This window comes from Pezoporus flaviventris, unplaced genomic scaffold, assembly GCF_033815535.1.
Source record: "Pezoporus flaviventris isolate CSIRO_AGI_PZ_B2104156 unplaced genomic scaffold, CSIRO_AGI_Pfla_v1 ptg000036l, whole genome shotgun sequence".
Lineage (NCBI taxonomy): Eukaryota > Metazoa > Chordata > Aves > Psittaciformes > Psittacidae > Pezoporus > Pezoporus flaviventris.
The window spans coordinates 40,069,476-40,086,105 of NW_026892584.1; the positions used below are offsets into that span (position 1 = coordinate 40,069,476).

The window sequence follows — 16,630 nt, forward strand, 5'->3', positions numbered from 1 at the left end:
GAGGGCCCAAAGCCAGCATGCTGAATCCTGTTGCACAATAACTGGAATAGTTTGAAAATTGAGACATCAGAGCTTCTCACAGTAGCGGAGATATAAAACTAGAGCAGCTATATATTTTTTTTCTAATTTAGTTGATTTATACCATAAGCAATATGTAAAGCTGCCAAACAAGTACCATATTCCATCCTTAGAGAAATAAAAATGAGGCACATAAATTGCAGTAGAAATACTTTACAGAATAATTTTGAGCATTTAGAAGTGTTTCTGATGTCAATTGGACTATTTCTGGTTTTTATTTCTCTAAGGAAGTTATAACTGCTGAAACTTCAGGAAATCATCAATGTTACGTGCTTAAACAATCATAGAGAACTTTTGTGTTTGCAGAAATCCAGAATTCTTGTCTTGGAAAACTGCATTTTTTATATATATATATATATATAAAAATATAACAGGTATTTTTTTAATATATATATAAATATATGTATTTTATTTTATATATATTATTTATAGATATAGAATATATATTATATGTAAATAATATATATTTTTATATATATTATTTATCTGTGTATAAATATAACAGGTATTTTTAGCATATCCTAAACCATTCTGTTAATCGGACTTGCTTCTGGCAAAATTCAAGAAGTAAAAGTTTCTTTGCTTTGCTATGTTCCAAAGTAATCCATGAGGAGGAGAGTACCTGCTGCTGCAAAATGTTCTTGTCAAGGCTTTGAACCCATGATGTGAAAAATTGCTGTGTTTAATTAATTTTTTTTAATGTTTTTCATATATCATTGGCCATATCAGCTTTTTTTCTGAAGATCCCAGTACATTATTACTATGACGAGCTCTCACTACATTTTTTTCTTGAAGGCAAACATAATCTTTGTTTCTGTTACACTTAGATTCTGGTATCTAAGAATATTTACATTGTCACTCATCAGTATGAAGTTATTTGCTTAACCATAAATGGAAACATGAGCATATGGTGCTTTTTTCTGTTTGCTCTGAATCTCTGTAAATTCAGTTGCTACATGGATGTTACCTGTGTTTGCCAAACTAGGATTTCTTTCATCTTTGCATTGCCCCTCTCTTCTCACACTATTGTGATCTTTTGGTTGTAATTTGATTATGTAGTAGATGTAGCTCTAACTGAATTGTTCCTCAACCATGGGGTGCATGGCATTAAAGAGTTGAGCATAAACACTAGTTTGACACTTTGATCTTTCAGCACTGTCCATTTTCCATGCTCTAAGCACTGGGAGGAGTGAGGGTAGAGTTTGCAGGTAGACTAAAAAATGGGTCGTTTGGTGTTAGAGCCCTTTCAGTTCTTTCAGTAACCAGATGAGAAGAAATGCTGCATTTGAACTCAGTTTTGATGAGCTCACAGCTGCAAGAAAGAGTGGTTATCCCAGATTTAGGGTTATCATACTTGGATACTGGCTGAACTGAAGAAATAAGCTTATTCTTAAAGAAAAGATTCTTCTAAGAATAACTTACATTCCCCAGAAAAGTTTAACTTGCTTCTTCTTTATACAGAGCAGAACATAATTTCCCCATCCCTACTTGCTAAATGTTGGGTTTCTGTTAAGATTTACTCTTTCCAAAAAAGATAATATGTCTTTTGCTTTTCTCTTTCAGATTTCCTTATGTGGTCAAGTAGATGTGTTTATTTCAGCCTTAAAATTGCTGCTGCCAATGCTTGCTATGGCATCTGTGGCTTCACCAGTTATATTTAAGGAGTTTTGTCCCTTATATTATCTTCTCAATGCCATTCCTACAAAGATCCAAAAAGGCTTTCGCTCTATTGTGGTATACCTCACAGCGCTTGATACCAATGAAGACTACATTGCTGTGGGGAGCAGCATTGGAATGCTTTATCTCTACTGCAGACAATTAAACCAGATGAAAAAATACAATTTTGAGGTAAATATTAACTTTTTGGTCTCTTCTAGTGAAGCTGAGTTTCTCAGAATTGAGCTGCTGTTCATGTGTCATTAACTTTGTGAGTTTTATGTATGGTTTGTTTCAACAGGGGAAGTGTGAATCTATTACTTTTGTAAAGCTGTTGAGTTGTTTTGATGATCTGGTTGCTGTTGGTACAGCCTCAGGTCGGGTTGCAGTTTTTCAGCTTGTGTCTTCATTACCTGGAAGAAACAAACAGGTAAATCTTTGTATTTAGCTGAACTTCTCTGAGGTTTAATATGGTGAATCCTAGTTGAGCGTTACTGTGATATTTTTTTTTTTTGGTAATAGTGAAAACCAGGGGATTTTTGCCTGATCTGTGAATATGTTTTAGGCTACACATGTTAAGCTTCTAAAAGCAATAATCTTAAAGCATGCTTTTTATTGCAAAAGATATATTTAATCAAAAATGCTTTTGATAAATTCCTTATTTATAGTAACTGGCTGAGCTGTTCAGTGGTGGGGGGCTTTTTATAGTTTAGATTAAATAAAAACTAGAATGACCTGCGCTTTTGTATTTTTTCTCCAGTTTGTAAGAGTCACTGAGAAAGGGCTTTATATCTCCATTTTCTCTTCCTTTCATTCTTGTATTGCTTTTGTATTGTTTCACAGCTTCGGAGATTTGATGTTGCTGGTATTCACAAAAGTAGCATTACAGCATTAGCTTGGAGTCCCAATGGAATGAAATTATTCTCTGGGGATGACAAAGGGAAGATTGTCTACTCTGCTCTAGACCTAGACCAGGTGAGCGTTTATTATAGAGACCTCAGTTTCCATTCACAATTTTCTGAAAGGATGCTTATGTGTTTAAATATTTAGCAGTTAGTTAATTCCTTAGTATCACGTGTTTAGTTGAACAGTCATATTGGTATGCATACTCTTGGCCAGTTGTGCATGCACTCAAGTGGACAACTGTTGGATATCCTTTAAAACTGCCTTACCTTTTTAAAAAACAAAAAGTAAACCCAAAAGTGGTGATCTTTCTCACTTCATCACATTTCTGCCTGAAATGTCTATCATATCTTCCTTCAGCCAGTACTTTATCCTTTGTTAGGAAAGGGTACTTTTGAATGGTGTGATGTTGCCCTTGTGATCTTTCAGAATCTGTTAGTAATTTTTTTCAGTAATTCTTCAGCATCTCAGTGTAGAGTGTAGAATGAGAGTAATATTTGGGTTCTACTGTGTGACTGTAATATTAGCAGTAAATGGAAATTTTTTACTGTCTTGTTAATTAATACAGGCCTGGGATGTCAACAGAATAAGTATTAACTTGAATTTCTATGTGGGAGAAAAGGTTAAAGAACATCCATTCTGATTTACCTGTGATTTTCCCTTATTTGATTTGACAGAAAGGTTTAACATCTCCAGATGTAGTGATTGAGTCGGCATTGTATGACCTGGCAGTGGAGAACAAGGAGAAAAATGTGTCCTGGAGTTTCCGTGGATTTTAACTGAACTGTGTTAGCTAGTATTCCAAGAGAAATTGAATTGTGTAGTGTGCCACTGTGGTACATACAGTCTAACTCCCCTCCTATCTGCATAAAGGAACTCCACATTCTTTAAGTGAAATTTGTGCAACAGTATATTTGTTTCTTTATTTGTTTTCTCTTTCTTTGGTTTATTAATTTCTTCAAAGTGTTAGTTATTACCTTATATTTTTAGAAAGGTTGACTCTTGTTAATTGCACATGTCTTTAAAAGGGTATTTGCAACTCCAACCTTGTATTGGAAGAGCCATCTTCAATTGTCCAGTTGGATTACAACCAGAAAGTGCTGCTGGTGTCTACTTTACAACGAGCTCTGCTTTTTTACACAGAAGAGAAATCTGTCAAGCAAGTTGGAACACAGCCCAGAAAAAAGTAACTCTCATAAAATCTTGGTGCAGGCACATCTATTAATTCTAGATTTTCAGAGTGAATTACAGAAAAAGTGATCTAAGCAGAGAAATTAATACCACACAGCAGTCCGCTCATAAAAAGTTACAGTAGCTATGTGTGCTCAGACATGAATGACAATTTACAAATATGTCAAAGTCATATTTTCAGGCCACTATTATGCAGAAATATTTAAGATGTTTTCTCAGGGTTTAGACTGAAATCACTGCCAAACTTCCTCTCCAGTTTAGTGTCCCTCTTGGTTTACCGTCACTTGGTGTGAGCAAGCATTGTAATTGTCCCTCTAATGGATGGTATAATATCTGATGCAAAAGCCAACTCAGGATCCAAAGTTTTCTTATGCTCACTGAAGTGACTTCAAAGGGAAAGTGTATAGCAAGCACTTAAAGTTGACTTGAAGGCTAGGAACTTCTTGTATGACTTTCTGGCATCTTCCTTTGGGTAATCATTCTTGGATATGAAGGAAGAGGGAACACAGTCTTAGAACAGCATGACTGTATCTAGAAGTAAAGGAAAATGACTCTTGAAAGATGATTTATAATGTGTCTTTCATACAGGATGTGAATAGTAAGAGGAATGCCAAGACCATCTTCTGTACAAGGGCTTTTCTTGGGTGATAGTACTAGTGGTTTTATGCATCAAAGATGAAGATTTTAACAGTTGAGGTCTTTCCTCAAGTGCTTCTTGCATGTCGAGGTAGTCAGTTTCTTAACTGTAGTTTGTAGTGTTTTTCTTGGTTTTCATTAATTCTGGGAGAAGGATGACTGCATAGTAGGATCTTTGAGATGGGCAAAGTACTGATAAGGCTATGAAGATGATAGGAGAAGTCATTTAACTTACCTAATAGATGTAGTATCTGACATCTAGAAGAAAGGGAAAAGTTGTTATTTGGGAGCACTGTTCTTGTCTTACTGTAACCACATTTCTTCAAATGTACTTCAGACATTTGACTGAATACTTCAAAGTTATTTTTGTTAATTTGCAGTTGTAAGTTTGTGCCTTTTTTTTCTTAATTGTTTCTAAGTTGAGTATATAGCTTTCAAAATAAGTTTTTCTTTTGCATTTTAGCACTGGCAAATTTGGAGCATGTTTTATACCTGGTCTGTGTAAACAGAGTGACCTGACACTATTTGCTGCCAGACCTGGGCTTCGTCTCTGGAAGTCTGATGTTCACGGAACTGTTCAGGCCACATTCTTACTGAAAGATGTATTTGCTGGAGGAATAAAAACTTTTGAACTGTATCCTCGTTTGGAACCACCTGACAGAGGAAGTTACAGTTCCCCAGAGAAACACCTTGGGCTTGTTTCGTGCTTTTTCCGAGAAGGATGGGTGCTGACCTGGAATGAATACAGCATCTACTTACTAGACACTGTGAACCAGGTAGATTAATCTCGTGGCTGTGTGTTTTTTCTTGGTTTTGTTCGTGTTATGCCATGAAACTCTGTTTGGGTTATCCATTACACTTTGATGATTTAAATCCGTATTTAAACCTAACAAAGAAGCCTTTATTCTCCCCCCCCGTTCAAGTCGTCATTGCAGTGATATAGTCACAAACTAGCTTGGTGTATTATGTATAAAAATTAAATATATTTAAAGCTTTCAGTCCAGGTGTTAACATCACAATCAATTCTGATACATAGCAAAACATATATAAAAAATTCAGTAATGCAAAAAGCGGTTTAGGTCTATAAAATGTTCCTTTCTATTACTGTTGGTATCTGAAAAAAAACAAGTGTACCATTTTATTTGGTATAGAATGAGCTGTTCACTATTTTGTTTTCTTAAAAGAGCATATGAAAGTGAGGAGGATCTAGTATCTTTGTCTAAAGCTACTTTTGTACCGTGGCTCTTTTTTCTGCATCCAAATTATATATTATTATATTGTTGCTGCTAGTTTGGACAGAGAAAATGAATAGAGCTATGGAATTAAAATTAGTATAAAAAAAGAGCTGCATCATGATTAAAGGGTGCTTTCCTGTTTCTTTTTTCTATTTTATTTTTATAAGATAAAGTCTTTATTCTCTAAGCATGACCAGCAGGTCGAAGGAGGTGATCCTGCCCCTCTACTCTGCTCTCATGAGACCTCACCTGGAGTATTGTGTGCAGTTCTGGTGTCCTCAACATAAAAAGGACATGGAACTGTTGGAACAAGTCCAAAGGAGGGCCACGAGAATGATCAGGGGACTGGAGCACCTCCCATATGAAGACAGGCTGAGAAAGTTGGGGCTGTTCAGCCTGGAGAAGAGAAGGCTGCGTGAAGACCTCATAGCAGCCTTCCAGTATCTGAAGGGGCCTATAGAGATGCTGGGGAGGGACTCTTCATTAGGGACTGTAGTGATAGGATAAGGGGTAACGGGTTCAAACTTAAAGAGGGGAAGTTTAGATTGGATATAAGGAAGAAGTTCTTTACTGTAAGGGTGGTGAGGCACTGGAATGGGTTGCCCAGGGAAGTTGTGAATGCTCCATCCCTGGCGGTGTTCAAGGCCAGGTTGGACGAAGCTTTGGGTGATACGGTTTAGTGTGAGGTGTCCCTGCCCATGGCAGGGGGTTTGGAACTAGATGATCTTAACGTCCTTTCCAACCCTAACTATTCTATGATTCTATGTTGACTAAATTCCAGTGAATGCTTTTGTTAAAGAGTATGTAAATTTGATGCCAATTATTTCTTTCTGTGTTATTTTTATAGGCTTTGATTGGTGGCTTGGAAGGATATGGTGATATTGTGTCTGTGTCTTGTACCAAGAATGAGATTTTTTTCTTAAAGGGAGATAGAGACATAATACGAATTTCAAGTAGACCTGAAGGAGTATCATCAATAGGTTTGTATAGATCAGCAAATTTTAATATGTACCTCATGGTGCATGGTGCCTATTGTACTTTTCAATATAAAACCCCAAACCAACCAAACAAAAAAATCCAACCTTACCCAAAAACAAAACAAACCCCCACACAAAAAACATTCAGCTTATTACAAAAACTTGCCAGGTTCTGTAGAGTTATTTGCCAATTTCTACAGGTTATATTTAGAGATCTGATTTATCTAATCATCTGAGCTTCTGGTTTTGGCTGCAGTGAGAATAGGAGCACTAAGAAATTAATTGTTGTTCCTTTTCCTTGGGAGTGGATCAGCATGATCCAGGCATGTCTTATCTGTGTATTTGAGAGCTTATTCTAAACCATAACTTAAAGCAATCTATATTCCTGATTAGGGTTATCTCTTTACTGATCAATCTCAGTTGTCTGGGCTGGAGATACCTGAATATGTTGAGTCTGTGCCACCTACATTCCAGAGGAAATCTTAACCTTCCCAGCAGTGAAAAAGGAACTGGCAAAACCCCTGAAGAACACTCACTAAAATTGCAAAAATGATTTCAGAGTTTATTTTCTTATTTGTTGCCATCCAATTTCAGCATCTGTGTTACTAGATCTCTCTAAAGGGGATTAATAATACTTTCTTGATGATGGTGCTTTCTGATTTCTTGGTCATAAAGATTGTAAACACCGTTATCCAGCATATTACACTAACCGAAAACTGCTTACGCGTTTAAAATACTCCATCTCAGCTTTGTATTAGCAAAATGCTAGTAAATATGCTGTGAAGTCTCACTGAATGCTAGAGAGCTTAACTTTCTTATCATTGCAGGTACTGATAGCTTTAGTCAGATTTTTTTTTTAAGATACCGAGTGTTTGAATTAAGAAATTAAAGATACAGGGTGACGCTTCAGTGTGTGACACAGTTGGGTCTTCCAAGCTAAAGACTGCTATCATTCTTCATACATAAACATAAATTCAGAATGTAACTAACTGAAGTTTGATACAGGCTTTGGGGTATTTCTTTTAGTAAAATAATTTCATATAGATTTATTTATATGAATATACACTCTGTGTGTGCATATATGTATTTGAAATGTTGTGAACTTAGTATATTTTTCCATTGCAAATACCTTCTTTTCTTATCAATAGGTGCATCTGTATCATCTAGCCCTTTAGTGGAAACAGATAAAAAATTGGTTACTTCCCCTTCAGTTACTGGTGATAAAAATGACTCTGATTCCTTAGTGAAAGATGAGCTGGAAACTCCAGCGCTATTGGAGAAAAGTTTTGATAGAGTGGGAGATGTGAGCAATGAAACAAGAAAAAGGGGCTGCTCTGTAGTAAGTGAATCAAGAAGCAGGAGCAGTTCAATCAATTCCGTGGACAGTGGCTCTAGCTTTATGGTATGTGCAGACCAATTTTCAGAAGCTCAGAGAGAATGTCAGTTTTCTTCACAACGTTTCAGCACAATCAGTTCTGAAGATTTCGATCAAGAACTCATTGTAAAGCCAATTAAAGTGAAAAAGAAGAAAAAGAAGAAACAAGGTAGGTCTAGCAGAACTTTCCCTGCCACTGCTTAGTATTAGAACGTGTTGCTTTTTATGTTTCACACAAAGGAGTGTGTTTGTCATGCTTTGTTTGTATTGTAGTCATGCTCTTGAGATACTTGAGTGGTTATAGTGGGCCATTTATGTTTAAGATAAAAGCCTGTTTTGAAGTGATAAATTGATTAAATTTTTTTGCATCTGTTTGTTTTATTTTTTTAACTTTGTTCTCCTTTATTTAAACATGCTTAAGGTTCTAATGTATGGGTTAATGGTAACATACAGTGGACTCCACTTCCAGTTCTATGTTGGAATTCTATAAAATCTGTTCTAAATCATCCTATTTAGAATATCTGGCAATGTCTTTGCTGTGTCTTTTGTTTTGTTAAAATAGTGTGAGTACTTGATGGTTTTAATTGTTTACTGTGTTGGTGTTACAACTTTAAAATGTTTTGCTAGCAAGACTATTTTGGCTTTATATGTAATATTTAGCGTTGAAGTTAAAAAAAATTAGTCAAAATTTAGATTTAACTCCATTCTTCCCCAGCGATAAAAATGTTAGTTTCTTACTTTGCATCAAAATTTAATAGATTTTTTAAATTTTATTTCTCCCTCTTTTTGTTTTGTTTTATGAGAACAGAAAGTGGCACCAGGAAAAACCACAGCTCTCTGGAAGGAACACCAATTTATGAGCGTCAGCTATCTGGTGATAGTCCGCATTCTTTGAATGCAGACTCCTTTTCCATCACTTCCAGCCTAATGAGTGGTAGCACTGATCGTTTGAGTACTGGATCTCCAGATCAGGAAAGCATGTGTAGCGTAGAGTACCATACCATCTTGCAAGAAGATAATGGTTCGGAAACTTTCAGTGTCCTACAGTCTCCTGAGTCTGCAACTGTACTAATTAATGAAGAAAATGGAGATATGGTTGATGTACAGAAACTTCCAAACAGTGACAGTGGCACGGGTACTTCAACTGTTATAGATACTTTGACATCTGACTCTCCTCTAATCCTCACAGAAGACTTGACAAGCAGCGTTGGTGGTGAAGGTAACGGTAGCATAGTTTCTGTAAGCAATGAATGCTGTCTTGGAAAGCTGAACCAAGAGGAGGAGCAGGATTTTTCTACATTGTGTAAAATGGATGAAAATCTGGATAAAATGAAGCTGGAGGATACCGAAAAATCTTTTGAAGAGCCAGACCTCACAGACCAAGTGCTTTTGGCATGTGACAGCGCACTTGGTGTTCAGACATCACTGACACCAAAGGAAAGTGATGAAACTGGTAGGGAAGACCAACAACTCTCTCTAATACACAGTGCTCTGTCAGATCCTTCTGTGCTCCACTTTGACATGTGTAACCATGTTTATTCCGATAACACTTCCATTTCTGGGTGGAATTTTGAAGGTGCAATCAAAGCTAAATCTAGTACTAGCACTGCTGAATGGGTAAGAGACACTCATGACAGTAAGACTGAGAAATCTGCATCTAGTGATGAAGAGGATATTTATGGGCATGGATTACCGTATTCATCCTCAGAGACCAGCATGCCTGAAGTTGGTGCTGGGCCTGGTTCCCAGGATGTGGCCAAGAAAAGCCCAGATGAAATGACGCTGTTAAAATCTGACCAGGTATGTGTCTTCTATTTAGTTAAAATACATAATTGCAGCATTTTGAAAGAAGCGTTCATGTAATTGCAATCCTTTACTACTACAGGAAAGCAATTTTTTTCTTACCTGATTTGAGTAAACAAGTAAAGCATAAAGCCAAACAGCAGTACATACTGTAACTCTTACAAAATGTGTTGTATCTGAGTTTAGAAAGGTTGATGTGTGCTTACAATGTGAAGAAGCTGCACTGTCTGTATTATTCCCAGCTCAACAAAAATGCTGTCATAAACCCATCCATCAAAGAGTGAACAGCAAAACCAAGTCAAAGTCTGCTCCTTCTTTTAACCTCCAGTAGCCCAAACTCTGCATGATGCTGTTCCCATTTTCAACTGAATTAATGGGGAGTTAATGCTCATTATCTCACATGGCTGGCCCTGGTTAAGGATTGTTTTACTTGCAAATACTCAGAATAAGGATTAGTCTTTCTTTGTGCCGTAGGTAGCAGTTAGTACTATTTAAAATGTAATTTTAAATTTCTTTTTAATTCATTTTAAATGCCTTTTTCTGTTGTTTCTGTTATCTATTCCTTCATTGTTATTTTGTGCATGAGCATTTCCAGAAATAGTAATTCACATATAAACTATAGAAAAGAAGTACTAAAATTAATGATGAAATCTGCAAAATTGCCAAAACCACTAGGAGTTTTAGCAGAAGTCTTATGAAGAAAATACAGTTTTTCTAGGTTGGGGGTTGTGTTTCTTTTAAAATCTGTAACAGCCTTGTACTGAGATCAACCAAATACTTGTTGGTAAAGGTTGAGTTGTAAGATGATGATATCCTATCTAATAACAACTGCAACCTGAAGTGTAGAAGACATCTTAGTTTCAGGTTATGATATTCTTAGTCTCTGGAATGTTTAGAAAAGCTGCACAGATGCTTGTATGTGTATGCACACACAGATGCTATGATCGTGTATGCACTGCTTACATGACCTCACGCAAGCTATCAGAATTTAAACTGGCAGTCTGTAGACCGAATTTCTGCAATATGTGGCTCATTTACCATATGGTTAAATATTTAGCTGCCTGCATTTCAGCTATCTTGTTACCTTTGCTCATCACTGGGCTACAAGACAGACTGTACATTTTTATGTATTCTTTTTGCATATGGTATTTAAGTGTGTGTTCTTTAATAAGAGAAGGTTTTCCACTTTTTGAAGGTAGGTGACAGTGTGGAGGTTGGGGGTTTTATTGCTAAAACTTTTGTTCTGGCAGTCTTATTTCACAGTGCAAACAACTTTAGAGAACACTGACAGATGACTTATTCATTGATGAAGGTACTTATGCACCTTAAGTTTAGTACTTCTTAAATCAAAATATGGGAGCTGCTATGCTTATATAGACATTTTCTTGTGCAGTTTGAAGACACCTGACACTGTTCTGACTCTACAGTTTGCAGAGAGCTGGATGGGGTACTCTGGCCCTGGTTATGGCATCCTGAGCTTGGTTGTCTCAGAAAAATACATTTGGTGCCTGGACTACAGAGGCAGCCTGTACTGCAGCGCACTGCCTGCCGCAGGGCTGCGGTGGCAGAAATTCGAGGAGGGGGTACAGCAAGTGGCAGTTTCCCCTTCAGGTTGGTTGGCTTTCTCTTCTCTGTGACCCATAAATACAAAACTTGCACATGCTTGTGCATTTCTGTTTCTTTCTTATCTTTTTATAAATAATGGGTATTATTTATTAGGTGAAACTGGTTATTTTTCTGAGATTACTGATATGGTTCAGTGCATGCATAATTTCCACATGGGCAGTTTATTATTATCTTAATACAGTATTTCCAAAACCTGCGTTGTATGAGGCTTGTTTCATGTAAAAGTAGTGTTGTGGGTTTTGTTGTTTTTTTTTTTTGTTGTTGTTTGTTGTTTTGAAGTCATACTGGGTGATATGACTGCATCTTCACTACTTCTGTGTACCATAGTGCTATGTTCTGTTTTAAAGTGGCTGTCTTTCTAGCAGGTTCACGTTGCATTTTGGAAAGTTTTCAACATTTGTGTGCCTGATTAAGATGAACTTCAAAAGTAGCAGTTCAGTGGTAGCAGAGGTGAACAAAGATGTCTTTGTCTATATAAAGCTTGGGTTTTGCTACAGAGTTGCTTATGATTCCCAAATCTAAAATTCCTTTAAATGTAGAGTTGGTTTTGTGCATGGGTTTGTTTGTTGATTTTCGTGGTTATTTTTTTTAATACTAAAGAAAGAAACTTAATTTTTTGTGTATTTGCATATGAGCTTGTTCCGGATGGTTGGGAATAAGGATTATGTTGGATTAAAATTAAATGGGTTTTGGTTATAAACTTGCATCATTTTTGGCCTTCCAGATTGTTCCAGGACTGGTGTGAAAATACAAGTTTCTCAGACATTTTCCTTACTTAGTCTCCTGCCTTGGCACTACTTTTCTTCCCCTGTCATCTCTAAAAGCATATGTCAATATTCCCTTCTCTCTGTAGGGGAAGATTTGCTGTCTGTTTCAAGAAGAAAGATGTCCTATTTGACCTTTATATGGTTAAAAAAATTTAAGAGTAGCTGTACTAGGTGAGATCATAGTTTCATCCAGCTCAGTATCTCGTCTTTAACAGTGGTCAAAGCCAGATACCTGCAGAAAAGTAGAAGAAATGGTCTAACATCTATGACATTTGGCCTTGGTGGTTTCAGATTGAAATTACTGGCAGTTGAGAGATTGCTGGCAAAAGGTTGTTTCTCTCTTTTTTTTATCCCTCAGTTTGAGGTACTCACCCGTTTTTTAGTTGAAACTATGGCAATTTCTAGCATCCATGTTTAATTGTGGGTGTATTAACCCAAGAACATGTTAACCACAAACACTAAAATGCGATCAAATGTTACTTTGTGGAATTATAAAAGGGAAGTTCATACGACAACGTGCTGCTCAGGTACGAACTGACATGGACACCAGGCAGCAGTTAAGTTTGTAATTCCATTTGGTTTTCTTTTTCTGAGCTATCCTTGCTAATTCGTGTGAGGGAAAAAGTTCTCAGGGTGGATTTGTACAGTTGCATTTCTTAGTTTTCTTTGCTTGTGATGTGCTACGTAACAAGAACGTAATACCACTCCCACTTCAGTGTGAGACAGTTACGATTTACTACTAGTATTTGTAAAAGGTGAAAGTACTACAATTAACCCCTTTACCTTTGTCTGCTGAGGGTGTACCAAACTAATACAGAAGCAAAATATAGTAGGCTTATTTGGCCCTTGTATGGAACTTGTTCTGTTAGTTTTCAGTGTTAGTTTTAAGGAGAAGTGACTTGCATTTGAACATTTAAAAAATCACACATGCTGTAATGGTAAATGTTCCTAGAAAAGCTGGCCACTGTTCTGATCTTGCGGTAGAAAAAACCCACAAAACTGTATTTTTAGCTCTTGCCTTTTTCGTTTAAATGCTACTAGTTTGTCTTTCCCCTCATTAGTTTAGGTGGAGGTAGAACAAGTGGCTGTCTGTTACAGTAATTGCCAAGTGATACTATGTTCTCTCTTAACTCCTCATACAGGGGCTCTTCTCTGGAAGATTGAGCAGAAGACTAACAAAGCATTTGCTTGTGGAAAAGTAACTATAAAAGGAAAACGCCATTGGTATGAGGCCCTACCCCAAGCTGTGTTTGTAGCTTTAAGTGATGACACTGCCTGGATTATCAGAACAAATGGAGATCTGTATCTGCAAACAGGTACTTGAATTAATTGCAGGCACTTTGAATTTTTCCAAGCTAAGATTAATAGAATTCAAGTCTGTGGAATGATCACAACTTGTTTTAATCTTTTATCCACAGCCATGACACAGAGAAACCTTTTTATCTTGAGAAATGGTTGAAAGCAGTTCTGAGATTCTGTGTAATCAGGAGACTGGAAAAGCCAGTTCATGGCCACTCTGGGGTTTTTTTGTGCGGTGTAGAGTACATACAATATAGAGAATTTATGACATGGAAAGGTCTTGTGATTTAACCCCAGCTGGCAACCCCAGCTCTCTTACTCACTCTCCCATTGGTGGGGTGGGGAGGAGAATCGGAAAAAGGTAAAACCCATGGGTTGAGATAAGAACAGTTTAATAACTGAAATAAAGTAAAATATAACAATAATAAGTAATGAAAAAAGAGGTAACAAAAAGAGAAGGAGAGGAATAACACCCAAGAAAGACTCATGATGCACAATACAGTTACTCACCACCTGCTGACCAATGCCCAGCCTGTCCCTGAGCAGCAATCAGTGTCTCCCAGCCACTCCCCCACCCATTTCTATACTGACTGTGCTCTTCAGAAGAAATTAAGGTGAGGGGGGCAAAAGTAAAGGAAAGTAGAGGCTGTATGTTTTGAAAAGGACAGATCTGTTGGAGGTAAGGATTACCACTTGATAATAAAAGGAAGGTATGCTGAGACAGAAGATCATGAAGTGCTTTAAAAGTATAGGCGAGTGATACGTATTTTATGTGACAGAGAAAGCAAAGCCAGTGGAGGAATGGAATGGGCTGTGGAGCAGCAATCTTTACAGCTGCGTCCTCATGGGATGTGAATGGGACAAGAATCAAAAAAGGTATACTGCAGTGGCAACTTTGAACTCATAGCCTTAGTTTTATCTGCTCAGTGACTAGAAGAGGATGCAAAGAAGGTGTTATGCAAACAATAGTCAGGGTAAATACAAGGAGCTAGGATGAAGAAATGAGCTTCAGGTTTTATGGTTAAGGGAGAAGAGTATCAAGGACTCTTGGGCATGCAGGCTTTGCAGAGAGCTGAGTTGGTAAGGAAAAATTACAAATCACAGTATCACACAGTATCACAGTATGCTAGAGATTGGAAGGGACCTCGAAAGATCATCTAGTCCAATCCCCCTTGCCGGAGCAGGAACACCTAGATAATGTTACACAGGAATGTGTCCAGGCGGGTTTTGAATGTCTCCAGGGAAGGAGACTCCACAACCTCCCTGGGCAGCCTGTTCCAGTGTTCCGTCACTCTCACTGAGAAGAAGTTTCTTCTCAAGTTTAAGTGGAACCTCTTGTGTTCCAGTTTGTACCCATTATCCCTTGTCCTATCATTGTTTGCCACTGAGTAGAGCCTGGCTCCATCCTCATGACACTTCCCCTTTATATATTTATATACACTAATAAGGTCACCCCTCAGTCTCCTCTTCTCCAAACTATAGAGACCCAGCTCCCTCAGTCTTTCCTCATAAGGGAGATGCTCCACTCCCTTAATCATCTTAGTTGCCCTGCGCTGGACTCTCTCCAGCAGGTCCCTGTCCTTCTTGAACTGATGGGCCCAGAACTGAACACAATATTCCAGATGGGGTCTCACCAGGGCAGAGTAGAGGGGAAGGAGGACCTCTCTCGACCTACTAACCACCCCCCTTCTAATACACCCCAGGATGCCATTGGCCTTCTTGGCCACAAGGGCACAGTGTTGGCTCATGGTCATCCTGTCGTCCACTAGGACCCCCAGGTCCCTCTCCCCTACAGTGCTCTCTAAAAGGTCGTTTCCCAACCTATACTGGAACCTGGGGTTGTTCCTGCCCAGATGCAGGACTCTACACTTTCCCTTGTTATAGTTCATCAAGTTATTCCCTGCCCAACTCTCCAGCCTGTCCAGGTCTCGCTGGATGGCAGCACAGCTTTCTGGCGTGTCAGCCACTCCTCCCAGCTTAGTGTCATCAGCAAACTTGCTGATAGTACACTCAATTCCCTCATCTAAATCGTTGATGAATATATTAAATAATATGGCCCCTGACCCTTGAGTCACTCCACTAGATACAGGCCTCCAACTAGACTCTGCCCCATAGACTACAACTCTCTAGCTTCTCTCCTTCAGCCAGTTCACAGTCCACCTCACTACCTGATCATCCAGACCACACTTCCTCAATTTAGCTGTGAGGATGCTGTGGGAGACTGTGTCAAATGCGTTGCTGAAATCAAGGTAGACCACATCCACTGCTCTGCCGTCATCCATCCACCGTGTTATTTCCTCATAAAAGGCTTAAGAGATTGGTCAAGCATGATTTCCCCTTGGTGAAGCCATGTTGACTGCCCCTCATAACCCTCTTATCCTTGATATGCCTTAAGATGGCACCAAGGATAAGGTGTTCCATCACTTTCCCAGGGATGGAGGTGAGGCTGACCAGTCTATAGTTACCCGGGTCCTCCTTCTTGCCCTTTTTGAAGACTGGAGTGACATTTGCTTTCCTCCAGTCCTCAGGCACCTCTCCCGTTTCCCAAGACTTGGCAAAGATGATGGAGAGCGGTCTAGCAATGACTTCCACCAGTTCCCTCAGCACCCGTGGGTGCATCCCATCTGGACCCATGGATTTATGGATGTCCAGATTGCTCAACTGGTCTCTAACCCATTCCTCATCGACTAAGGCAAACCACTCCGTTGACCTGACTTCATCTAAGGTCTCAGGGGTACAGGGCTCTTCAGGACTGCCTGCAGCAGAGTAGACAGAGACAAAGAAGGCATTCAGTAACTGCCATCTCTGTATCTTCTGTCACCAGGGCACCCATCCTGTTCATCAGTGGGCCTACACTGCCTCTGGTGTTAGTTTTATCTGCCATGTATATGAAAAAGCTCTTTTTGCTGTCCTTGACCCTTCTTGCCAGGTTTAATTCTAAGGAGGCCTTAGTCATCCTAGCTGCCTTCCTACATCCTCTAGCAGCAGCCTTATATTCCTCCCAAGTGGCCAGCCCCTCCTTCCATGACCTGTAAACTCTCCTCTTCCACTTGAGCATACCCAGCAATTCCCTATTTAGCCACG

The 16,630-nt window shown here is 38.5% G+C and overlaps 1 protein-coding gene across 2 annotated transcripts in view; it reads left to right on the forward strand.

The window, feature by feature from the left end:
• The first annotated feature begins 1,614 nt into the window (after positions 1-1,614).
• The window catches only part of TECPR2 (tectonin beta-propeller repeat containing 2), a 42,020-nt gene continuing 27,004 nt past the window's right edge, over positions 1,615-16,630 (forward strand). For both annotated transcript variants that reach the window (XR_009745188.1, XM_061464022.1), the window contains exons 1-10: positions 1,615-1,926; positions 2,036-2,164; positions 2,578-2,709; positions 3,666-3,823; positions 4,928-5,240; positions 6,547-6,679; positions 7,825-8,220; positions 8,860-9,851; positions 11,282-11,465; positions 13,390-13,563. Coding sequence is in view for 1 of the 2 variants with exons in the window: in XM_061464022.1 (XP_061320006.1) it covers positions 1,618-1,926; positions 2,036-2,164; positions 2,578-2,709; positions 3,666-3,823; positions 4,928-5,240; positions 6,547-6,679; positions 7,825-8,220; positions 8,860-9,851; positions 11,282-11,465; positions 13,390-13,563 (2,920 nt within the window). In the remaining variant the exon portion in view is untranslated. The remainder of the gene's footprint in view (positions 1,927-2,035; positions 2,165-2,577; positions 2,710-3,665; positions 3,824-4,927; positions 5,241-6,546; positions 6,680-7,824; positions 8,221-8,859; positions 9,852-11,281; positions 11,466-13,389; positions 13,564-16,630) is intronic.